This window comes from Telmatherina bonti (genome assembly GCF_933228915.1).
Source record: "Telmatherina bonti genome assembly, chromosome: 7".
Lineage (NCBI taxonomy): Eukaryota > Metazoa > Chordata > Actinopteri > Atheriniformes > Telmatherinidae > Telmatherina > Telmatherina bonti.
The window spans coordinates 17,479,819-17,506,124 of NC_136625.1; the positions used below are offsets into that span (position 1 = coordinate 17,479,819).

The 26,306-nt window shown below is 36.0% G+C and overlaps 1 protein-coding gene across 2 annotated transcripts in view; it reads right to left on the reverse strand.

Annotated features, from left to right (window-relative positions):
- Positions 1–903: 903 nt before the first annotated feature.
- The window catches only part of cacnb2b (calcium channel, voltage-dependent, beta 2b), a gene marked incomplete at both ends in the record, with an annotated part of 38,883 nt that continues 13,480 nt past the window's right edge, over positions 904–26,306 (reverse strand). The window contains 11 exons of one of the 2 annotated variants that reach the window (XM_079243234.1): positions 904–1,092; positions 1,598–1,693; positions 1,818–1,969; positions 4,176–4,285; positions 4,404–4,462; positions 4,577–4,657; positions 5,398–5,423; positions 5,514–5,575; positions 6,515–6,654; positions 7,054–7,176; positions 9,763–9,828. In XM_079243234.1, coding sequence (XP_079099360.1) covers positions 904–1,092; positions 1,598–1,693; positions 1,818–1,969; positions 4,176–4,285; positions 4,404–4,462; positions 4,577–4,657; positions 5,398–5,423; positions 5,514–5,575; positions 6,515–6,654; positions 7,054–7,176; positions 9,763–9,828 — 1,104 coding nt within the window. Of the gene's footprint in view, positions 1,093–1,597; positions 1,694–1,817; positions 1,970–4,175; positions 4,286–4,403; positions 4,463–4,576; positions 4,658–5,397; positions 5,424–5,508; positions 5,576–6,514; positions 6,655–7,053; positions 7,177–9,762; positions 9,829–26,306 lie in introns of both variants that reach the window. The other variant, XM_079243235.1, reaches the window with a different exon arrangement.

Consider the following 26,306-nt stretch of genomic DNA (forward strand, 5'->3'; position numbering starts at 1 on the left):
TTTTATAATTTAGATTTTATCTTATATAAGCCATGCATGCCATTTTCTCTAATACACCCCCATACTTTCACTATGCTGGCTTTGCAATTGTGTCCTGACAGCAAACTGGCGGGTCCCTCTCCTGCTTTTCTCAAAAGTACAGCTCTTGTCAGTCCAACGGATTTAGCTTGATCATCCATCCATCCATCTCCTATACTATTTAGTCCAATGCAGGTTTGTGGGGAAGCTGGAGGCTATCCAGGCAATGAGTAGGTGATTTTTTTTTTCTTATTTTTCCTCATTTTCCAACATTCTCTTTGACCAAATAGATAATGTTTTTCTCTCTTCTTGTTTTTTCCATCTGACAAAGAACATATCATAGGTAAATTTTATATCACTGTAGATTTTATTGGTAGGTTTTCTTTCCTTTTTTTTGGTTTTGTCTTTTAGCCTGTATGGACCTCTGCGCCTGACATAAAGGTTTACAATATTGCTGATGATACACCCTCAGGACGTCTATCTTGAACACATTATAAACTGGTACACATTTAATTCTTGGTTCTTCACTCCTGTATCATGTCTTAATTCCCATTAACATGGAGCTGCAGCAGACCATAAATGTATCTCACTCACCAGTGAAAGGCCTATCTCACTTCTTCTTCAACTTTGCGGAGTAGTGGAATGAGAAGACATGAAATGAAAATGTTAAATGGTGCAGTGGAATCAAAAACAGATGCAGCACAATGACAGCAATTCCACTGCAAACAAGCAAGAACACCCCTAAAGAGCTGATGACTTACTAGATTTTTTACATCCAGCCACACATTTGTACACGTGATATGAATGGGATGGGATGAGATGAGAGGCTGACTCTACAACCTATCGTTTTATACTTTTGTTTAGATTTGTTTTCCTTATATGTCTTTATGTTTTATGCACCGGTGTCACCGTTGGACTTGTAGGAAGCGTGTTCTCAGCAAGTTGGGCCACCACTGCATTGCTAGGCTCCATCTCAGGTGGGTGAGTGGCTCTCCAGTAGGACTCTAGGTAATCAGCAATGTGCTCACAGGCGTCGGTTAGTTGGTTTTCATCTAAGATGACATCAAACATTTCCTACGGGAAATTTAAAAAAAGGAAGATAGAATAAGACACCATACAGTGATGTTACTGAATGTGTGACCAAACAGTTCTGAAATAATTTACATCATAGGTTAATTTACAGTCATGGTAAAACTTATTAGATAAGCCTTGTTTTCCAAATAAATTTTGTACCAGGCATTTAAAATGAACATGACATTTAATAAAACAAGAGTGGTCAAATATTTGCATCCGAGACTGTAAATCAAATGTGAAAGAAATAGACAGACACAATAATTAATCAAATATGTCAAACTTTTCCCCAGTCAAGCAATGCTAATGGAATTTTAATGCCCCAAAACATTTCATGCACTTATTTTTTATGTATTTGCTGGTGTTTCTAAACCGTAAAAAAGCATTATAGTAATTAAAAAAGAGACTTTTTTTTGTTTTATCCTGCTTCAAAAGCAGCAGGTGTTTCCTGTTGAAAAGAAAAAGTACATATGTGCAGTATTTACAATTTCCATTAGATGGCACTCACCGGTGGACATTGAGCAAGCTTGTCCGCTGCTACAAGCTGAACATTAAGATGTTTTGTCTGAGATTTCCCTCTGGTCTTGATCAGTCTAGTTAATACCTTCAGTAAAGGAGGAGGAAAAGTTGGAGCAGGAGTAAGGTGTGACCCATTCAGTGAAAACACAAAGCTTTGTTTTAGACAAATTATTTGCACGTCTGCACAGTTCATTAATGATTAAACTTACTTTTGGTGAGGAGATCTTCACATAGACTAGAATTGGAGCAAGGGAGGTTTTGGACACTTGTAGAGGGTGGTTGACTGTGTCTGCATCTAAGACCACCAGCTGCATACTCCGGGCCAGCTCAAAGATACGCTCCACCTCTCCCTGGATCTGGGCTGTAAAAGCAGGTAGCAAAAGCATAATTTTTACACTCATGGTTGTACTTTGTTCTCTCTTTGTTTACAATGTATGCAAATATTTAAAATAATTACCAATATGTTTACTACTGAGTGAATCATTTATTCATGCTATTTTCACCATAATTTTAATCCAAATACACAATTTTTGCAATACTTTATCTTCATGAAGCATGTTATTTTTTAGGCCATCAACGACAACTGCAGGGAAGAATCTATACATGTGTCCTTTAATTTATAATTATTACTTATAAATATATATATATATATATATATATATATATATATATATATATATATATATATATATATATATATATATATATATATATATATATATATATATATATATATATTCTCAATTTTACTACTCATTCTACTACTACTATTACTGCTACTACTAATAATAATAACAATATGACAACAATGTTTAATTTTTTAAGAGCGGAGCAGCAGAAAGTGATACCTATTTATATCTATATTATGTATGTTTTTTGTTTAAAAGCCAGGTAAATTATATATTAGTTCTGTAACCATTACATGAAACAATTATGCAAAATTACTCTGAATTTGCATTTAGGGTAATCAAAATAGTGAAAAATCAACATTCTTTCACTTAATACTTTATTCTGCAACAGATTACAATAAATGAACACATCTTATCAACTTAGATGGAGCTCTAAAACATCTCATATTTATCAGGATGAAAGTTCCAGAAATCCCTTAAAATTCTTCAACTTTTCTGTCTCACGATTAAAACATGAAACAAAAGAGCACAGGACAAAAAAAAGGTATGGCACAGACCCGTTAATAACTAACACGGCACATGAAAAACTACACAAAACAATTGTAAGCTATAATTGTGACAAAGACTTATAGAGAGTGGATAATGATAAAATAATGCACTTTTATTTTGTTGTGGAACTAATCCTTATTGTAGTTAAGGTGAGTCAAGATTTAAAGATTGGCAATTGTAGGAAACACAGAAAAGCAGGACATTTAGACTGTTTTCAAGCAAATTATGAAACTCTTACATCATTATTTACAAAAAATATATTTGATAACCTTCCAGCTCCATATGCTGATGTACAGGGTGCAAGTGAATTGTTGCTGATATATACTATAAACAGTACACAAAGTCTGTAGGAGTTGTGGTTGTCAGTGTGGTTATGAGGTAGTAAAAGGAAGAACAGAAAGGAGATGGAGTTCTCAAAACCACCACGACTACCAGTGCTTTCAGTCATACATACCGGCAGCATCTGGGATGAGAATGCAATGAGAGAGACAAGAGTAGAAAAACACCAAATAAAACTTATCCCTTATCTGTTTGAAACTACTTTTTTTTTTCTTCTAATGAAGTGGGCATGTATAGGGTAGAATAATGAGCTGACTTTAACTATCCTACTGTACAAACACACCAGGGATTAGTCATCAGTCACACAGATCACCAAGCTTGTGTAAGATGCCAACAAGAAATACTTATAATAATCGTGTCCCTCAAGAGATTTAGAAAAGATTCCCAACACTCACATAACTGTTTTGTAAATATAAAAATACAAAGAAGAAGGACAATTTGTATTATTAGTGGTCTGGTGGCATAGCTTTGTCGTGATGATGATGTTGGCTGGTGTATTGTTAGACAAACCATTACATGGGGTAACAAGGTACTACCTCTTTACTGTGCGGCATTAAGCCATCTTTACCCATAGTACAGTGATAAATAATGTTCTCTGTAGCATAATGACAAACCAACATCACTAAGATCAGCTTGTTGGGATTTAAACAGTATGTACTGTTTAAAGCCTGGATCCTGGCCTTTAAACAGTACATACTGGTTTGCTTTCATGGCATGTCTAACTGGTGTGAACAAGAAAAGCCTGTAAGCACAAACTAGAGTGTGTTGCGATAAAAACTACAAGTCCGACACATTTATTTTAACATGGGTCAGATAGTATCGCTTTAACCTAATTAGGGTTCCAAGTAGGCAACATTTGTCACCAGGGACAACAGATGTGCCAGAAAGCAATTACAAGAAGACATCTAGAAAGTGATGTAGTAGTCTTCCATGCGACTGATACTGTTTTACTTGTCCTGATGCTGTCAACATCAACCATCTTTCAGTGATTAAAAGAATTGCCATGGATTATTATCAGCCAGAAAACCTCCAGGATGATGAAATACGTACCTAAATTAGAGCGTGTGTTGGAGCGGTCCATTAAGGCCTTCTTGCCAGGGTTATTGAGGATGGAGCGTTTAGCCAAAGAGATGTCCGCCGTGACCCGCGTTATAGTAATTCTGGAGTGGAGACAAGATAACAGGCACTACTGAACAGTTACGATTTCCTAAACATTCATTAAAAGTGTGAAGTATTCAAATAGTTGGTGTCACTCTGGAGAATTAAAACATAACTTACCTGCCTTCAAATCGATGTTTTAAAAAGTCAAACAGGGCTTTTTGCATCATATCTGTTACCTGAAATCATACAAACATATGATTTTTTTTTAACTGCAAGGTTCTCTTTACATAAATTTAACCAATGATTAACAAAATCTTTTTGCAAGTTCTCAAAAGTTGACTGAAACCCACGTCTAAGCCCTTCAGGGATGGTCCCATGAGAACAACAGGACGCATTGTAGGCACTACATCATACATGGCCACCTGCTCACCCTGTGGACACAAGAACAACATATGAAAGAACAACATTTGATATTTTTACATGTTCGATTTATAAGTTTTTTCTAATTGTACAGTGTTAGTTTTGACATAAATATTGGTTATGAGCCTTGTAAGCGATGGAAGAAACAAAAACACAATCCTTGTATGGATAATGAACCAGAACTGACAATAAAGAAGTATACAGTAATTCTTGTTAAACATCGCTGGATATGCTCTTATCTCATGTGTGCTCTTTGTGTTTTACTTCAATTGAGAGAACTCTCAGTTTACTTAACAGTGAAAAGTCTAGTTTTCTAGACCAAATAGTTCAAACTGCATTAAGATATTTAATGAGTTACAATGTTGTTAAGCCCATTTCTTCACACAGCTAATAATCGCTACATGATGAGGTAAAAAGAAAAAACAAAACAGAATGATGAAATCTGTGTATTTTCAAGAAATGTGGTTCAGCCCGACATACAGAAAAGCAAACTCGGCTCAATTTCACCATTTGACAGATATAGATCAATAATAATATTTCCACTGCATCAAGCAATTCTAATTCTGTCTACAAAATATAAAGTATGCTTTTGAGTTATCTCATGTTTTTCTTTGTTAAACTCAATTAGAGAGAAAGGGTTTATTAACACACGCATGAACATAACATTAGGCATGACTTGCACACATCACATGCAGCAGAAACAGGTTTTAATAAAAAAAAAACAAAACAGGGAAATAGTTTAGCCACTTACCGGTTTCTTTTTTACTTGCTGATTGGCTGGACGTACAAAGAATAGATTTACATGTTATCTCACCAGTCATTTGATTTTAAAATATCTATTTTACTTCTTTTAATACACAAACTGACCTTGTGATGGAGGAGTGTATTTCTTTGAGTTCATATCTTGAGCTGCCTGTGATGATGCTTTGCTGAAATCAGACATAAATATCAGTCATGATTTAAAAAACATCCCTAGCCTGATGGAAATACTTAAAATTGGAAATGTTTCTGGGGCATATGGCATATCATTATTTTTCTTGTCAAAGTACTTTCAAGCTTTTTTCCCCCCAGTGGTTTAGCATAATCCTGAAAATGATGTCAACAGTAGAACATATGATACTTAAGCCGACTGCAAGAAGCTGCACAGCTACACAGGGCTTAAGTATACTGTAGCATAACTAAACAATCATTTTTCATTTCACTTTTTATTTATCTATTTATGATTCAACAGTATATAGATAAAAATAAAGATATAACTACATTTATAGCTACAGATTTCTGGACATTCTGCTGTTAATGTGGCGGAATATGACAATTTATCACAGAAATTTCAGTGAATAAAAACCCATAAGATGAAAGTTGATGTCTGATCTTTGTATGCTTGTCTTAATTTGCTCATACTCTGTTATTTTGCATGAGGAGGAGCCCATAGATGGCAAGGTCGGTGAACTCTTAACAACTCTTAACCCACTTTTTAAATCCCAATTAGCCAGTAAAACCCTAATGAGTAAATGAAGTAGAACTGCACATAGCAATCTAAACACTAATTATTAGGGGTGCGGGATCAAATAATTTTTTTGCTTCATAATTTTAAAATCGATATATTTGTTAAAAAAATTTCCAAATAAATAAAAATAATCCATTATAATTTTTTTGGTCATTTTTTATTGTTTTTATTGATCTTTTGTATTTGTGTTCTTGGGCATTATAGCAGCAGAATGATGGTCTGGCTACTGTGTTGTTTTTTACTCAGTGAAATTAAGAAAAATGACAAACATATCATTACAGCCCTGTCAAAGAATATTTGAAGAATATTTTTGTGAGTTCATGAAAGAAAAAGTAAGAACGCAGCAGTAAGGTGTACATACTTGGCTAAGGCCTTGGCAGCTTTCCTTGCTTGGACTTCCCTTCTGATGAGAATGGTTTCCAGGTTAACTGGACTGGGGACGAAACCCACCACACCATCCTCCTTTACCGGCCTTCCGATCCACCACTCATTGTTAAATTTCTAAAAATAAATCAAAGAGTGTGATATAAGAAGCTTGTTTTATCCATGTAGCTCACAATGTTTAATATGACAATATTTATTACACAACTTTGTAACACCTCATAATTATTAATCAGATCAATACTATCCTTTAGACCATGCACGTATATTCAATACAAGTCTTAATGCATATAAAGTATTATCTGAGCAGGTGCATCTTTAGTAAGGGGTTACGAATATAGACTAAAGCACAGATTTAAAAAGGAAATAAGCACATTTGTAACAAAAATAAAATCTATTTTCTTTGCATTAACTAAATCTAAAAATGATAAACCCCTGAAGTGAGCTGTCATTCCATCACCAGCTGCCACTAAAACACCAATTTTATGTAAATGCCGCATGACATATGTTTTTTCAGACCTCTTTGACGTGCAGGAAGTCTCTGGCCTCAAACGTGACGGCCTGGCCTGGTACAGGGGGGTTGTCGTCGTCAGCTGGTGTATAAGAGAAGTTGCAGCGTACAGCAAATGCCACAGGCTTGTACTGTGGACACAGGACAAGTGTTATATTTGTATTAAATTAGTGCAAAACCACTAACCACAAACAGTATGTATGCCAAAGTGCATATGAGAAAATATGATTCATTTTTTCCTGAGGAAGACTTGCCTGACACAGACCTGAATACATTGAAAACATGCAGAGCTACGCTCATGATATGTATGTTGCATGAAGTGTATGTAAATCTTCTGTTGCAATACAAGTATATCAATTAATTTTTTTTTAAGTTTTAAAACTCCAAATTTCCTTTGATCAAAGCAGATTATTTACAATGAGCAGCAAACTTCTGTAGACATCTGTGTGTAGTGTCAGACTGTTTTGAGTTGAAAAGTGAACTGGTATTGACTTTATTTTTTACTAAATTAACAGTATTAGACTTAGGAATTCATTAATTAAGCTTGTTCATTAGCAATTTGGGTTCATGAATGTTTATTTGGACATCAGGTCAGCATCAGGGGTCAGATTTAATTATTTGTGTGGATATATTGTTTACAGTGGTGCAGCTTGATGCAGGTTATATCAAAGCTTTTAATGATAAGCATAGTATAAACTCTGACATTTGTTAAGGCCTAATGCCATGTACGCTATTAAGAATGGCTGCAAATTTATGTTGGCTGTAGAACAGCAAGTCACAATAAAATATGTATTTGTCACAAGTAAAATTAATAGTTCATATCATCAATAAATAAATAGTAAACCTGACCAATGGGATGTAGAGAAGGATAAATCAGAGCTACATTAGAGCAGCCATTACTATTTAGTTTAGTAGTGTTAAGGTAGCTGCTAAGCTCTGGCATTCCCAATCCTGAGCCAAGCTGTCTACTATTTGTTATAATGATCTATTAGATAAAAGAAAGGTTTTATCTATCCGTAAGAAAATCTACCATATAATTAGAAACACTAAAATGACTTAAACATGTCATTTTCTTACTGTTCCATAGAAGGTATAATAATAAGCTTTTAAAATACATCATGGTTCTTTGAATCAAATTTAACAATGAACATGTTTACAGTGTATCTATACCTGCACCGATTTGAAAAACATGCTTTAGCGGATTTGCTAAAATCTCCACAGACATGCAGGTATTCACAATCTGCTTGAGACATCTGCAAACATGCTGAACATGGAAAAGTACCATTCATCTGTCAATACTGGCTAATTCCAGTACATGGAGGGGGGTTAGAGAAGTAATATGTTGATTAATTTCATAAAGACTGAATTCTGTCCATACATTTCCCTTTCACCTAATGGAACAGGTCAGGCATGGCTGAAGTTGTTGGTTTCACCAATCCTTTTGCCTCTGTGACAAATTATTTTTCCAACTAAAAGAAAACCTATTGTATGATCCTTTTGCTGCATGGTAGCCACTACTTACTTCCCCTTGTCTGAATGCCTGCTAGTGCCATAATCCTATCAGTGTCAAATGTCAGTGGGATGCTGCTCAAGCTGCTAATTACTCCACTTTGGAGAGCTGAGGCTATGGGGTCAGCAGGGGACAAGCTGGGTATGTTTACTGCCTTAATTACACAGCACCAAAGGGAGTACATAAAATCTGTAGGGGAGGATTTAATCTAATATTCAACAGGACGTCTCAGCGGGAGCTGGTTTACTTTAAAAAAAAAAAAAAAAAAAAAGAGGAGTTTGATATTAACTACAACACTTTTATGTAATTGTTCAATGACTTTCACTGGTGGCAGAAAAATGCATATTTATCCATTTGTATCTATATTAATGTCAATAAACTGATAAGTTTGATTTAACATGTCAAAATATTTTAACCACATTTAATTTCTATAGTTTTTTCTTCTATTAATTTCTCCAAAAGGGTAATTCCCTGATTCAGAAAAAGATGTTAGTTATCCACATGACATGCAGCATTGCTGATAGATAGATATCATAGATAATACAGATATTTATGTATCTATCATAGATAGATACACATACATAATAAATAACTAAATGAATAAATAAAAGTATATGCAACAGACAATTTAAATTAAGTGAACCAATAAACTTTAAGAAATTAGAGAAAATAATATGAATGTCAGAGCAAATGCTCAAAATGAATAAACTAGTTATACGCAAATTACTGCAGTGTGTTGAGTGTTTAAGCCAAAATGAACATATTTTTATATAGCTATTTATATACGTATTATGAAGTTATTATGACGATAACTTTGTGCAATGAGAAAACGAGGAAAAGGAATTGAAGTAAGTTCAATCATGGAATAGGCAGGTTTGATTATGGACAACCTTATAACCTCATAGTTGGCTGCTTTAAATGTTGGATCAGACTGAAAATATTTGAAACAGCCTCTGCTGATAAAATGGCTGAATTAACTTGAACTGACAAGGGAAAAAAATCAATATTCACATTGAACACATGAATAGAGTGCAATAAAGTAAAATTCAGCATTGACTCGTTTTAATCGTGGAATGTTGCTCCACTAATCCGATGTCCTGAGGTGTGTGTTTCCTATCTGTGATGTAATCATGTCCTTGAGAGCAACCTCTCTGATACACAAGTCTGCTGCGGTGGGTCAGGTCATGATGCAACAGTGCAAAAGTACCTTGGCCTTCTCCAGCTGCACCTGAGCATTTCTTTCTTCAACGAAGTCCGAGTCCTGACGTTCTCCCTGCAGCAGACAGAGTAGCAATACAATATTGAATAAATTAATACAATACTTTGTAACAAACACATGCAGATCGCAAAATCTGTGTTTCACCAAAACAGCATAATTTTCTTCAGGTTTTCTATTTGATTATCTTCTTTTTCTCACTGGAGTTAAAAATGCAATTTCCACTTGTCTGACTTTTTGCAGGATGGTAAAGGATGACTGCTCTGCTGCTGAGCTCTTTGCCTTGATATTTGGACCAAATTCTAAGCAAAATTCTTAATAAATAAATAAAATAATTAGACTTTTCTGGTAATCCTAAGTATCCCTGGCTACAGCCTGCAGAAAGAGACAGGAGTTATAGTGGAACATCTAATTCCACCCACAGAGATTTGCTATTTGACTGTGTACTCTGACCCATGATTTACCTCTTTGGATAGATTAAAAAGCTCAAAAGAGCAATAAACATGAGGGAGGGGAATTTTTCAATCTTAGCGTGAACACGAAATTGCAAACAGCAAAGTGAAACTTACATTTAACACGTCAATTCAGGTTACCACATCAGGATAGAAAAACTGTCCAAATCAGTGAAGCACCAACTGACATATAGCTGTGATGCACTGTAACACTTACTAACACATAAATGGCCTCTACCCTCATTACAAACACACTTCTGTCAAACAACCAACACAGCCAATCTGTACCACGAGTTCTCATTAATGTTTTGACGTGCAGTTCAGACTGCACCAGTGATGATAATGGGACGATTGTTTTCAGAGATGTCCTGTTGTTCTCCTGTGATTTATCCTTAAAACACATAACAGATTCCCTCAAAATAGATCCTCTGACTATGTTAGTCAACTCCAAGTTGAAAATGTTCTTTTCCGACTTGCTCGTGCAGCCAGAGCTACTTATTACTGGAAATAACACAAAATGTGATGTGGGCACAAAAGCATGCCGATCCATCAAATACATTTATTACAATACTTTGTTCATGGCAATGAAAAAAATGCACATTTTATTTCCTTTGAGTTCAGAGAATGCACAAACCATGAGACTGAGTTAAACTGATGCCATGCTGGGCCTTAACCAAATTAAAAAGGTCAGTGAATTCCAGACTGACTGAACATCACCGTTAAGCTTTTTACCTTATAAGATTGTTTTGTTCTTTTTTTTCCCTTGTAAACTCCTGGCTTTAATTGTTGGGAAGTGTTGCAGCATATGCCTCCTGGGACGGTCAGGTTTATGTGCCATGTGTCTCAGAGATTAGATTGTCCCCTCAAAGACATGGTAATCAATGCCCTCTGTGTCATAGCCAGGGGATGGAACAGACCCCTGCATCAGTCTGGCTCTTAAGATGCACACTTGCATCCCAAAGTCACAAATCAGCTGTCTAGTTGCAGACAGCCAGCTCAATATGTTGCATTTCAATAAAAAGACTGAGTCCTTGATGATAAATTCAACTCATCTCAAATGAAGGGTTTCATGTTACTGTGATGTGTAACGTTTACTTACATCGCAGTCTTTGCTTTACATATTTGGATATTTATTACTATCATTAATCTTGCAGAGATAAGATATTTACTGCATGAATTGACTGGAAAAGTTGTAAAGTCTATATAAGGGTTCGCCGTCCGGCTTTGAGCTACCTTAAAAGTCAGATATTGGTAAAAAAAAAAAAAAAAAAAAAAAAAAGTAATAAAATTAAGCCATAATTTTTTTTTTACTGTGTTCATACACTACATTACATGAGTTCAAAGAAAAAATCCCTAAAAGTTCTCAAATTGAATTATAGATTTTCTTTCATCTGAAATGTACAAAAAAAAAACCCAAAACAAACCGTGACTAAACAGTAGGTTCCTAACCGAACAGATTTTTTGATTACCTGACGTCATCAGTATTTGACTACAAGAAAATATTCGACTTTTAGTGAAGCCGGGCAAAGCTGATTGCACTGATCTGCAGCTGAGTCAGGATGATACAACAGGGAACAGATTACGGCTGCACAATATTTGAACAAAACTGATTTTTTTATTTTTTTTGTAACCCTGCACTTGAAAAGCACTTACACTGCACTCATTCAACCTTGTTGGCAATTACCTGCACTGATCTTACCTCTTATTGAATGTTACAAGTATGATTTTTATCTGTTTTTGAGTTATTCTTATCTTTTACCACCTGCTTTTATGTGGTGGGGCCTGAGTACATGTTTTATTCTGTAGTGTTCAAGCCTGAATTGTGTTTTACTGTTTATCAGGTACTTATGAAACTGATGTGAACATGTTCAGTTCGTTTGCCTCCTACATTGCAGCACATGCGATGTCACTATTGCACTCACTAACATTGCAATGATGAAGCTCAGATAAAATATTGTGCCTCTATAGAACAAATTACACTCAATGTAGTAACAGATCATTAAGTGATATGGTTTCCTATTTGTTTTTCTGCCATATCTGCTCCTGGCAGCAAAGGCATGCTAAATTATGATACAGACAACTCCAAGCTCCAGGTTAAAGTCTTTAAGACGACTGTATCGTAAAAAAATAAGAGAGAAATCATACCACAGGAGATTAGCTTAAACATATAAGTAAAGTCACACTCTTTTCTTGCAAAGCATGTTGTTGCACAGCCCGACAACTGGAGTTCATTTAACAACAACCCTGGCTTATAGTCTTAACAATGCTGCAGATTTCTTCCCCAGAAAAACTGCAGAAGAAAAGTGTCGTCGCTACAGTTGCTACAAAGCTAAACTTGTATATTGCTCAAAGACAAGGTAACTCTTAAGTTCAGTCATGGAGCTAATAAGAATACACTTGTTGAATATAAATGCTTCCCTCTATCCTTTCCTTTATAAGTGCACACTATGATGCCTGATAGTAGTTAAAGACTTAAAATGATGGATTGTAACGGACCACTACTGTATACCAGTGGACTTAGGTCTGAAAGACTCTAATACAACAGTTTGGGAGAGAAGTAGGTGGAAGCATCAATGTCTAAGTGAAGCGATGAGCAGACAAATAAATGTGCAAGGATAGATGAAAATAAGGAATAAAGACCAAAAAATAAAAACAAAAACTTGATCATTTACAAAAAAAAAAAAAAGGGGGGGGTGAGCAGGTTTTTCTTTCTATAACATGATATGGTTTTAGTAACAGTTGCGTTCCCACGATATGTAAACTTCCATCAGAAGGAAACAATCCCAATGAGACAGGCTGAAAGCACATAGAAGGCAGCCAGGAGATTCTGACAAGATCTGAAATGCAGTGAGCTGAACATAAACATGCAGGCACAGCTGGTACATGTGTTGCTTGTTAGGTTGCAGTTAAAATCTAGAGTGGGTGAATCAGCTGTTCAGAGCAACACAGGCCTACTACATAAACCAGAAAGAGGTGAAATTTAAACAAGTTGCTGGAATCTAAAATCTCCAGAAAAGAGATGTATGGTCATCATTTTCAAGAAAGAAAGAAACTGTTCATAAAGATAAGGGTTTGTGGGTTTGGAGTTATTTTCTGACTCCAATGTCAACTCCATGTTGAGAAAATGAGCAAATGTAAGGACATGTTTATTGCAAGTATAGATGCAGACCCCGAATGAAGGCGTTTTGGAGATGCTGAGTATGTGGAAACATGCCAAACCTTCATACAGCAAGTTTCATGTTTTGAAGAGAAAATGTAGAAAAAGTGAGAAAAATGAAAGAAAAATATGTGAGGGAAACAAAGCTGGTGTTGCTTTGCTGCTTGACCTGTAAAAGTATATCTTACCTACTGCAACATTGTACGGGCCAATACTTCATAAACTCCATTTATTTCAGAAAAGTTTTTATCAGAATGGCCATTAGTGCTCTGTGTACGGTCACATGTTTATTTAATTTGATTTTTTTTTTTTTTTTTTAATATTGACTCATTGTGGAAGCATATATGTTTCTTTTTAAGGTTCAGTATCACGGTCAAACACTTCTACTTTAGTTTCAACATTACTTTCATAATACCTCAAACATGCACTCCTGAACTACTAGACAATCTAAGCTCCTATACATATTCCCCTTTGTCGGACCACCAGAGGTCAGTTATCCATCAAATACAAGTGTTTTAATGGAACAAGTATATCTACCTAAGAAAGAGCTCACCCTCATCAATAGAAACTGAAAGAGCATCTTCGCTCATTGGGACTGTGCAAAGCTGTCTTATTCTGTTGCCATTGTATTTTTTCTCTTCAGCTGTATTGCTTAATTATTAAGTTTAGTTACTTTATTTGTTATGCTATCTATGTACTATCATCTACCATCTCCCTTCTTATAATTAATATATATTTTATTTCCAAATATGATTAGGTTTATGATAAGCCCTCCCTGGGTTTCTTACCTCTCCAGCATTGACATTTATTATTTTTTAATTTCCTCCCCATGTAAAATACAACATGTGTATGCTGTTGTACATTAAAGTGCAAGTAAAAAGAAAACAAAACAAAGGGAAAAAAACAGAAAAACTGTTTTGAGGGGAAAGTAAATATACATAAACTGCTAATTAATTAACATAATAGGAGCAAGGAAGGAAGGAAAAAACATGAGAATTTGACAAGCTGGGAAGATGGTGCTAACTGGAATGTGCAAATATTGCAGAGTTAATGTCAAAACTGAATATGATGAGAAGGGAATCAGAGAAGAGGAAGTAAATCTCCTGGGGGCACAATTATGCCCAGGCATGGGTTTTTGTTTACCCATGCCTGGTGTAGACATCTGTTCGCACAGCACCCGCCTCTCCTGCAAGCCAATGTCACCCAGCCAACAGTACAAAACGCCCCCGCTGAATCACTAAACAATGCCAAGATACTGCAGGTGAACTTTACTTTGATATACAAAAAAATGCAAGCAAATAAACAAAGAAAAAAAAAAAAGAAAAAACATTCATAGTGTGTGTAGCTATGGCACTCTTTAGGTACTGGTTTTGTTGACCTGGGCATCTCAGGAAGCCGCGTACGTTTTGTAAACAACCCATTCTAAAAACCAAGATATTGTTGAAGGAAGAAGCATAAAGTACAAGACTTTATCATAAAATACTGTCAGCAGTTTGATAAAATAGTTGTCTATAACTGCCTGGCAAAACACTATCAAAACAGTGACGTAGCCATTAGATACTCAATCAACCCGTTTATTCTGCCTGAACAGCCCACATTAATCCTGAGAATCCAACAGAGAATTCTTCCCACTGCAACTTTTTCTGCAGGTCCAGTCTACTTTTCCAGTATCATCACTGACTGGTGCCACATATCGTAGTTTAAACATTTAGGACCCCGGTCAAGTTACAAAATAATTTGGTAACTTGACTAAAAACAGGAACAAAGCATTGCAAAAACAACATGACTCCTTATATTTTTCTGCATGTCACATCATATATTAATCTTACTCCAAAAGAACTTCTGAAATATAAGGAGTTGTGTTACAAGGATTTAAAGAAAAAACAAATATTTCTGGACCGCGTTGCGTCCCAAATGCTTCAAATGACTCAAACCTAAGTGGTTTTTCGCAAAACAGTCTGAAGCTGCTTTTTCAAACGCAAACTCACAACAGATTTGATCCAAACAATGCTAATTATAGTTTGTCACGCTGTTTCTTTATTGAGTCTTATTGTCATCAGGTATTCTTTATCACCAGCATAAGCAATGAGTTTTTGGGTAATCAACTGGAGAAAACTGGATAAAAAACAAAGTTACCTTAACTTTCTTCTCCTTTCTTTTATAATCGTACTTTTTTATGGCCATGATAATAACAAAGATTAAAACATTTGGCAAATAAACTTAATAATTACAACTTTTACTGCTTCACCAAGCATCTTCTCTGACTACTTTAGGTGACATTTCCATTTTTAACTAAGACAGAAAATCCTCTTTCTGTAAAACAGTCCAAAACATCTCCCTTTAAGTTTTATTTCCTGATATATTCTGTCATCTAAATCCTTCTACATTTAACCCTGTTACCTGTGCTCCTCCCTCCAGCTCTCCACCAGCCAATTACCATGATTATGTGACAGAGGGTGGGCAAAGCAAAGTTGGAGGACAAGGATGATGTGGAAAACGTAAAGGCGGGCTGGCTTTCTCATGCACTACCTGAAGGTGACTCTACTCCTGCTCAAAATCGTTTACACAGCTCTTTTGACAAGTGCCAAGGGAGTGCATTAGGAAAGAAGCTTCTGATTGGGGAGATGGACGCTGTCCCTACATTGATATAATGTAAGCTACTGTGATACCAGCAGCCAGCTGGCCTGGAGCACTGAGATCCCCCACAGTACAAACTGAACTGTGGACCTGGTGCTGAAGAAATGCAGAAAAACTACTCAGTTTGAAGATAATTTAAGTGGTATATTTCAATGTTTTTACATGTATTATTTCTTGGATCTGGGTATTATTGCTGTACAGTGGCTGGTATTTCCTTGTCTAAAGTCAGCGGGAATCAATATCTCTCCTTCAATAGATCCGTTGACTGTTTCAAAGCTGATTTCATGTGAATAATCATTCATTCATTCATTCATTCATTCATTCATTCATTGTCCTAATCGCCCAATCCGATGAAGGGTCACAGGGAAGCTGGAGCCTATCCCAACAGTCTTTGGGCGAAAGGCAGGGTACACCCTGGACAGCTCGCCAGTCCATTGCAGGTGAATAATAACAATAATAATAATAATAATAATAATTAGACCTCACGTCTGGAAGTGCTGCACATAAGGATGCCATCTGTGCCCACACTTGCTTTGAAGAACTTTGTCATTTGTTAAAGATCCCATAATATAGATTTTTTTCAACAATTTTGATAAAGATGTCCGAAGCCCAAAAATATTGTTTTTAAAGTGTATTACCCCAAAATTCAGTCTTGGTCCTTTAATTTCAGCCATTCCTAAAATGGTTCTAGTGAGCTCTACTGAGAACGGGCTGTTTCTGTGTCAGAACCTTTAAATCTTAATGAGCTGTGCCCGTCCTTGCCCCTTCTAGGGAGAGCATGCTTCTTTTGCTGGCGCCCACTTGGTGATTTTAGAGGGTAGGCTCAGCTTGTGTGTCAATGGCAGTATCCAACACTAGGTGGAGTGGTTATTTCCCGTTGTAAGGGAAAGATCTCAGACTCACCTGTTAAAACACATTTTTTAAAAAGTGGAGCAAGCGAGAAATATGACAGAATTTTCTCATTGTTGGGTCTCTCACACAGACAATAGGGATGCATGACTGAGAAAACCTTTCTTAAGTGAATTTAGCATATTACAGGACCTTTCAGGAAAATATTTAGAAATGAGCATATGAGATGTGTTTGAGGGAGTAAAATACCACTGTTCTCAGTAAAAATCCTGAGATATATCAGACCTGATGCTACCTGTGGGAAGATGAGTTTTGAAGATAAAAAAAAAAGACGGCTCACAGGTGATTTTAACATGTAAAACTTACATGAAACTCCAGGTTCCAATTATTCATATGTTCATTCATATCAGATTTGCTAACAAAACGCTCATCTGGAAATGTCTTGTACATTTTATGAGAGTCCCTTAATAAAAATTAGCTCTACACATAATCCTGTCTTGTTTTTCTTTCATAAAACATAATTGTGTAGGAATGAAATCCCTGATGTTATGGCTTTTTTCAGGTTTTGCATGAGTTGTTTCTCTTAGTTGTAACTGTGATGGGAAGAAAAGTCAATATTTTAAAATATTCCATCTTTTTCAGTGTAATCTAAACTTCTGATTATGTCAAAACTCAGTTTTTATGGCACATTTTGAAGCATACTCACCAATATGAGAAAAAACTAACAAAAAACTGAACATGTCGCCCCTCCATATTAAGCTAACTTATCATTATTTGTATAATTTTTAGTAATCAGACTATATTCCTTATCAATATGGTTACAGTGATTGATGATAAAAACTGCAGAACAAATCAGACCAATAGATATAAACACGACTGCTGTTCTGCTGGCATCGAATATAAACCAGTAACTGAGAAGAAACAGTGTCTTCTCTCTGTGGCAGAAACAGCCTGCACCATCTGAAAGAAACAACATCTTCTTATTCCTAATTTGTCTTAGAAATCATCTATTGCAGTTACCAATTAGGGTCGCTATTCCTGCAGCACATTCATTCTACAAATGGAAAGACGTTTCCATAGCAACCATTGAGAAAAAAATCACAACCTAAGCATAAATAAAACCCAGTGATGAAACGGTATCTCCTATTATAATTTGTAAGACACGATCCTCAGAACTATGCAGAGAGAAATCCTTGTCTTCACTATAGATCTATTTCATCATAGATTTGATAAAGATTAAGAAGTAGATTAAAAATCAACTTGAAATCCAAAAATAATTAATTGACAGATCCACATAAATTAAATCATAAGGGGGTCAGGTTGGAAATTATGTCAGAAGCTCACTGCAGAGGTGCTCACTGACACTTATCTGACTTGTGAAAGGTCTTTAATATGATTCAGAAGTAATAGGATCAGTTTTTGAACTATTTTACAGAAATAAAGCGCTACCACACAGAATATAACTACATTTCAGAAATACATTCACATTTACAGATACTTTAACGCATCTTGTGGGTTGCACGGCATTGGAAAACACCCCAACTTACCCAAACTTATCTAACTTACCAGTATGTTTGTTATTACTAACACAGTAACAATTTAAATAATGACTCGTCAAAATTAGTGTGACAGCAGCACATATAGAATGATTTTACACTGCAGGAAAATGTGACGTCTGCATGTCACTCCGCTGATATCCAAGTCGTTTTTTCCGTATGAAATCTGACCCTCACCTACTTCCGCATCATGCAGGGAAACCATAAAACAGTCATACTAAATGCAAACACTAACCAAACCTAAAAAAACAAATAAATGACTAAACATCTCCAAAATGTATTGAAATCAAAAGCAACTCACATCTAAACTCGACCATACATCATCTGGTAGAAGCTGAATGAAAATCCTTCTTACTGATGGGGGGTATCACGGTGCTGAAGAAGCAGAACATTCTTAATCATGCCTGATTCTCCCAGTTTGGTACTCCTATGTCTACTTCATACTGTAAATATTGTACAAGAGAGTAGTTTTATTTTCATCATTAAACTTTCAAAAGTTCCATAACATAACATCATCATCAACATAACATATCATGACATCATAACATCCACTAAAAGAAGAGAACAAAACTAAATGGTATTAAGGTAGATGCAGTTAAAATTAAACCACAACTGCTGATTTCATTCATCTCATCGGTTTGCGCTAGCTGAAGTGAGCAATCATGATAAAAATAATAATCATTTTTACTTCATTAATCCCGATATGGAAATCAGGCTGCATTTTGCTCACCTCTAGATTTACAACAAAGTAGTTAGTTGTCATATTTTGACAGCCAATGAGCCATTGGAGATTAAGGGCCTTGGTAATGCTTCCCCAGTCAATTTTTATTTATTTGTCCATTTTATTAATTTATATATTAACATGTAGCAGATCACTAACCTAATTGTGACCTCCAACCAATGAGCAGCTGGAGGTGAAGGGCCTTGCTAATGCTTCCCCAGTAATTTTTATTTATTTGTCCGTTTTATAAATTCATTTTATTTACATGTTCCAGATCACTAACCTAATTGTGACCTCCAACCAATGAGCAGCTGGAGGTGAAGGGCCTTGCTAATGCTTCCCCAGTAATTTTTATTTATTTGTCCGTTTTATAAATTCATTTTATTTACATGTTCCAGATCACTAACCTAACTTTGACCTCCAACCAATGAGCAGCTGGCACTGAGCCCAGGTGTTCGGGAGTTCCAGTATTTTTGTCTATTGGCTCTCCGCATCGCTGAAGAATACTGGAATTTGATCTGATTACACTGAACCTCTATCAGCTCATCTGCCGCTCACGTATGTTGATCAGTTATTCTGTAAACTGATGTATTTTCTTTCTTTTGCAACTTTGTCTCTTGGCCTTTAACAGTCTGTTGATTTTCATGCACCGTGTGCTCCAATCCACTTTTCTCCAAGCCGAGCCTGATCAGCTGCTCTGCATCATCTGTCTGAAAGACGCTGGCTCCGTGCCCTCTGACTGATGCTACTATAGGGCAGATAAGGCGGGCTGGCACTGCCACCTTTACTTTGGCACAAGCCTCTGTCTGTGGGGTTTAAAGCTGCATCCCAGCTGTTTAGGTCTTACGGATTAAAAGAGACATTAAATCTGTACCATACCAAATGTAAATTATAGTATACAGTACGTTAATATGACTTATCTTTATTATGGATGCTGGAAGCTTGTGTTAAAGGGGAAAATTACATAATAAACGGTTCCATGACCAGCTTGTACCACCTCCCACTTTACCATAAGAAGTTACAGCTCTCATCTCATATAGGGAGAGGAAATTGAATCTTTGAGTGTAACGTTTTACCTTGTGCTGGTAACTTGTTAAAATCCTACTCAAAATAACATGTACTACTTACTATATATTGGTCTAATACCTATAAGTTGACAAAAGACTGCTTTGTAGTTGCTCTGTTTTTAATGTATAGACATTTACATAAACACACAATTTCAGAAGTTCAAATAAAAACTGAGAACACTGCTATTCAACTTTTAGCACATTGTTTTAGAAAAAGAAGACACAAGCGGAGAAGATTTTGTCTGCTGGATGTCATCTAAGCTTGACTAGTTTTAGCCAAAGTTGGAGTCATGAGTAGCTGAATCATGTAAAACAAGAAACACATTTGAGATCTTAAATGTTGACTGACTAGTAGTGTATGGATTATATTTACCAGCATATATGTACATAAGAGTGAATAAACAATGTTCTGACATAATGATCATTATTGCATTAAGTGTTCTGCTTTATACAGAAATAACAGCAGAGTATAAGTTCTGTGTATTTAAAATGAACATTTTTTACCTTAAACTAACATGCTTTCTAATAGCCAGCCAGGTAAACACATCTGGCTGTCAGAGGAAACGTGATAAAAGTGAAAGGAAAACTGCCTCTGCCTCTTGATGGATTATCTCAGTAAATATGTTACAAATGCATTTATGATTTAAATTTCTCAAGCTTTGTTCAAGCGCATAATTTCCGGTAAAGGTCTAACCACTTAGGAGTCCGCTGCTTAGACAATTGTAGCAGCCTACAAGTGTTTGCATCCAGCACTTGGGCTACACAATATTATGAAAACATGCAACATGTGGTTACCTGTACATTACATTATCTGTAATTATGACTTGCCAAATTTAAACAAATATTGTCGTATAGCGTCTTAAAGCTCTGCATATTGACCATGCTGGATAGTTGTAAAACAAGTATGGAAACAGAAACTCCTCTCAGTAGAGAATCACCTTCATACAAGTGTTTTTTTTCCTCATATTTCAAGAAAAAGTTTTCTTTTAAAAAAAAGATTATAGGCTCCTATTTACTGCAGTCCAGGGAGTCATATGTTTGTTGGTATTGCTCATGTAGAAGTCATTGTAGATGTCAATTTTTCAATATAACCATTCTAACTTGGACTGGACTGTATAAAAGATTGTGTGACAGTAAATGTTAGGCTTTTAGGTCAGTGTGTTACAGAACAATACATAGCAGCGATTGCTAAACTGGACAACAAGACTGCACCTAGAGCAACAATGCTGGTCTTTATGAGATAAAAACTACAAGACTACAAACAATTAGCCGATGTTTAGTGTACAGCAGTACCACTCCAGTGACAAGCCTTTATATTCCTAAAGGATATAAGCACTAGATACTGAATATCAACACACTGGCCTCTTTGAATGTGCACCATGACTAACTCAGTAAAGAAACAAAAGAGGACAATATATATGAGGAAGCAGAGGAAAAAAGCAAGAACATGACAGATCAAGACTTAAAACAAGCTTTGACATTTGACTGACTTTTATTGGCTGGAGAGAGCATGCAAAGAAGAGACAGAAAGAAAGAAGGAGACTAATTTAACTTTTGTTAGGAGGTGCCAAAGTCTTAAAACCTGTTTTATGACTGTTTTTTATTGTATCTTTTTTTACCTGTTTTCAAGCAGCTTTAAAGCCACTTTGATTACAAGAAAATCCAAAAACCAAGAAGGCAATAAAAATACTAAACCTAATTATTTACTGTAAAACAGGAATCAACAAATCAACTGATGATGTTACAACAACTGTATTTTATTCCTTTTTTAAATGGACTGGGTGAACTTTTTGAAACTGAGAATTTGGTAAAACTTTACTTTGTTCAAGTTTTAAAAATATAAAAATTTTTTGTTATAAATAACCTTTTATTTAATCAGGTAACTTAATTTACAACAATGACCTAGCATAGGATAGCACAGTGTACATTCACTCTTATTCTTGCTCCCGAAGAATGAGAGATAACCTGGAGTGGAGATAACATTTCCTCTGTGATTAATTTAGCTATTTCTACTTTGCCTTTCAAAGTAGAACCAAATGTAAAAGCAATATATGTATCACCATTTTACAGTTGAAAACAACAAATTTATCTAAAAAAAATGTATTAGTCACAAAACAAGCAGAAGCAGCAGAAACTGAACTTGAAAATAAATGGGAAGAGAAAGCTCTGTGTATCTGGATCCTTTTCTTTCTCCCTCTCTCTGGGTCATGATTGTCTCTGAGTAAGGAGATTAAGATAGCATGCGTCAATCCAGGATTTAGAGACAGAGACAAATGCAAACTCCTCACAGACAGCCAACACTGCTGCTTAGACTGTCCTCAAGCTCCACTGTCAGAAAGAGATACAAGCGCTGCATTAATTGTATTGCTATGACTTAATTCCCGACTTGCCTGACTCCTGCAATAGATACATTTCATCTATAGAAGTCTCTCAGCACTGCATGGCATTATAACGCAACATTATTAGTATCTGGGAGGGAGGGGGAGTGAGCATGGGATTATAGAAAGAAAAAAAAATGCCAGCCGTTCATGTTGTGATCATTTGCCCCTTTTTTCCCAACTGATCTGTCACTAGAACTGACTATCACCCCAAAGGAGAAAGCACAGAAGTGTGTCTGAATGTCTGAAAAAAAAAAATCCCAGTTATGAAGAAGATAGATGTTTACGTGGAAAGATTTCTAACTGCAGATGAAACAAACATAGTGAGAGATCTTCTGGAAGCTTCTTCTGTCCAGCTTCTTCTGGACAGCTCTGAAATCTTATTGCTCTACTTCCTCCTTGAGCAGAGCAGGTATGTAATTCCCTGTTAACCACTACTTAAGAGGCTTTTCCTATTCTAGGTAACACAGAGAGGGCTGTCACGATGGGGTTTCTTTTGTCCAGCTTCTGGGATGTCTTATCATTACACTTCCATACAGTTAATGTGATTCTTAATCAGAGCTGTGCAATGTATCAAATTTTAATTTTGATTTTGGCTCCAAATGATCACAAAACTGGTTATTTTTAAAAAAATAATTAGTTAAATTATTCTGCCATATAATAAACTATTTCGTCGTTTGTTCAGAATTACAAAGATACTTTTGTGGCATTCGCGGGGAAAATGTGGGCACATACCAAAAGCAGACCCCTGCCACTGGTGTGGACAGTGGGTGCGGCTGCATGATGGTTTTTAATTTGGAATAAAACAATTCCAAATTAACGTATTCTCCTACGAGTTTACATGGAAATAATAATTCTGAATTAAGGTTTACATGGAAACACGTCCTTAGTTAATTCCGCTTTAGATCGGCAGGTTGGGAAGGCTTCTGATTGGACAGGGGGCGAGCGTGACGTACTCACGTCTACCAGAAGTATACAAAGTTTGCTTCCTGCTTGTAATCTTTTCAGTCCTGACATGGAAAACTACATAATAAGTACCAGTTTTGCCGTTATTTTGATTATAATTTTAAAGCACCAGCTCGACACAACCACACTGCTTCGCTTTTTTTCAGCAGCTGAGAAACAGAAGGAAAATAAACTACCAAACACGTGGGGCAAAACCACACGCAAAATATCTAAATATCCCCAAATCTGGTCTACAATGAAGACTTGTGTAGACTAAAATGAAAGCTTATATTGTTCTTGCTCTTATTAATAAGCAACAGAGCTGTCGTCGGTCCTTCTGCTCTAAACAGTCACATCAGGCCTGCCTGCCATTCTGCCGTCATAAACACCCCTGCTGTGAAAAACACTCTGCTTTTCACAGCAGGGGTGAATATTTTGGCACATCTGTCCTCATACCACAGTCCATCCCAGCCATGCTTACAGAGGGAGATTTGACCTCTGCTCCAGACCCAAACTGTAAATTAGCGAAGCTGCCACTGGTACATCCTGTTAAATGACTGAATAAATGTCCAAAAAATAATAAATATTGACCCCAAATTTTTGTAAATGGGATTTTTTGTGATAACAAAGCAGCTCTATTCTGTATCCATTTTAAAATGCCTTGAAACAGGACAGTGTGAAAATAAAAATGCCATGTCCCTTTGTGAAATCAGAGCATTTTCTGAGGTAAATATAAATATGACTGAATCCTGGTCTTTTCCTGGTCAGTTTAGTCCCTAAACCTCACAAAATTGTGACTGAAAGCTTAAGTAAAAGTATAATTTAAATAGGTTTCAAATGTGTTTTTGATAAGGCCAAACAAGGTGAAAAATTAGTCCTGTGACTCAAACCACCACAGCCTCTCCTGCCAGTAAGTTGTTTTTTTTTTGTATTAATTAGACCGCTGGAGCATTTCAAGTGAAACATGGAGAATACAAGTAGTTTCAAAGGATGGGACACTTTCTACTGTGACACTTACTTAATTTTGACTGCTGATGCTAACAAAACATCACAATAGCTTGGGACATAAAATACACCTATTCATGTGGGTGTACTGTGTGAAGAATATACTTCAGTGTAAGCCCTAGAATAGTCATTAAAACAGCAATTTTTTAGTTCATAATTTATCGACAAAGTGTCAAACTCAGATGTTTAAGAATGACAGTTTTCCACAGACTTCCTCATAATTGAAGTTAAAAGAAATGCTGAAATTACAAAATTTTTAGGCCTACAATTACATTTTATGCTTATTTTTCCCTTTCAAAATTCTAACATGCACTGCTTATATTTTGCATTAGTAAATCCACAAAACGTACTAAAAAAATATTCAAGCTAACATTTTTAAGCCTTTAAAAAAAACAACATTCATCACATGTAATTGTAACCTGCTGGTACTCCGCAACATGTGACATTGTCAAATGTGATGCACAACTGGTACGTGCAAGTTTGTGTTAAACCACAAACTGTGTCACACAAGAAAACCATTCAACTCTGCTGCCAGCTGTTGTTGGACAAGAGTGTGGGCATTGTAAAGTGGATGGATGGATGGATGGATGGATGGATAGATAGATAGATAGTCATTAGTCTTTAATTTGTTTAGTGGATGAAACAGGCTGCTTATATCCACTGTGGTTCCTGTGGGCGAGTAGTTTCACTGACTCATCAGAAATCGCATCACGTCTTCAGGGAGTCCTTTATCTGCCCTTTGGTTGTTTTCTGTCTCCACAAACACCTGAGTGAAACATTCGACTGTCTCTGGTCTTCTCATAGCTTTTTCTGCCTGTGTTAAAAGTAGTTGGGTAGCAAAACTTAGGACCAAACACTACAACAAGCTGTAACAGTAAGCTAAAAACTCAAATGCATCCATTAAATTAGCTGCTTTAGAAACTTTTTTTGGAGATAGATATGCTTCTCTTATTTCATGCATTCATTTTTTTTATTCCGTTGATTTTTACTGATATTTGGAAAACAGTGGTTTGTAGTATTATATCACAGATGACAGCTGCAATAAAGTATAAACTGTCCCGCGCCGCTACATGTGGCTTTAATATGTTTTATGGCAATAGCATGATTCTTTTTCTAAGTCAAACCTGAGTGGACACATTACTTGAATTCCATAAAATGACTTTCAATCTATTTTAGAAAATCACACACTAAAACTATGGCTTGTTCAGTGTCTGTAAAGGGAAGCTTGACTAAATCTGCTGATATTACACTGAACTCATCACAAAGAAATGGAAAATTAACCAGTTAATCACATGTTTCAGTTTACCTGAGGTGAGGTGTCTAACCAAAAGTATCATACAGTTAACTGCATGTCAACGTCTTATATGTGGAAGAAAAAAGTCAGGAAAAGAAATTTAATCTATCTGATCTTCACAGACTATTAGTTATATAACTCCCACTGAAGCCTGTTATTTGGCTGAAGACATGACATGATACAAGCATGTGGATATGGATGCGCGTTATAGTGAGCGCAATGATGTGGAAAGGCCTCACACAAGGATTAACGCCCAATGCAACAGATGGTGCATTTTCCTATGCTTCCTGCTCAACACACACACATAAACACACACAAGTGAAAAACAAGACGACGTTGTATTTTACCTTCTTTTTGGGCGGCATGGTGGTTAAATGTCTCTTCTTGTGTTATCCCGCGGCTCTGATAAGCAGCTGAAATTACCGTTCACCTGGCTCCAGTGACTGAGGCATGGACAAGCATGCCATGAGTCTG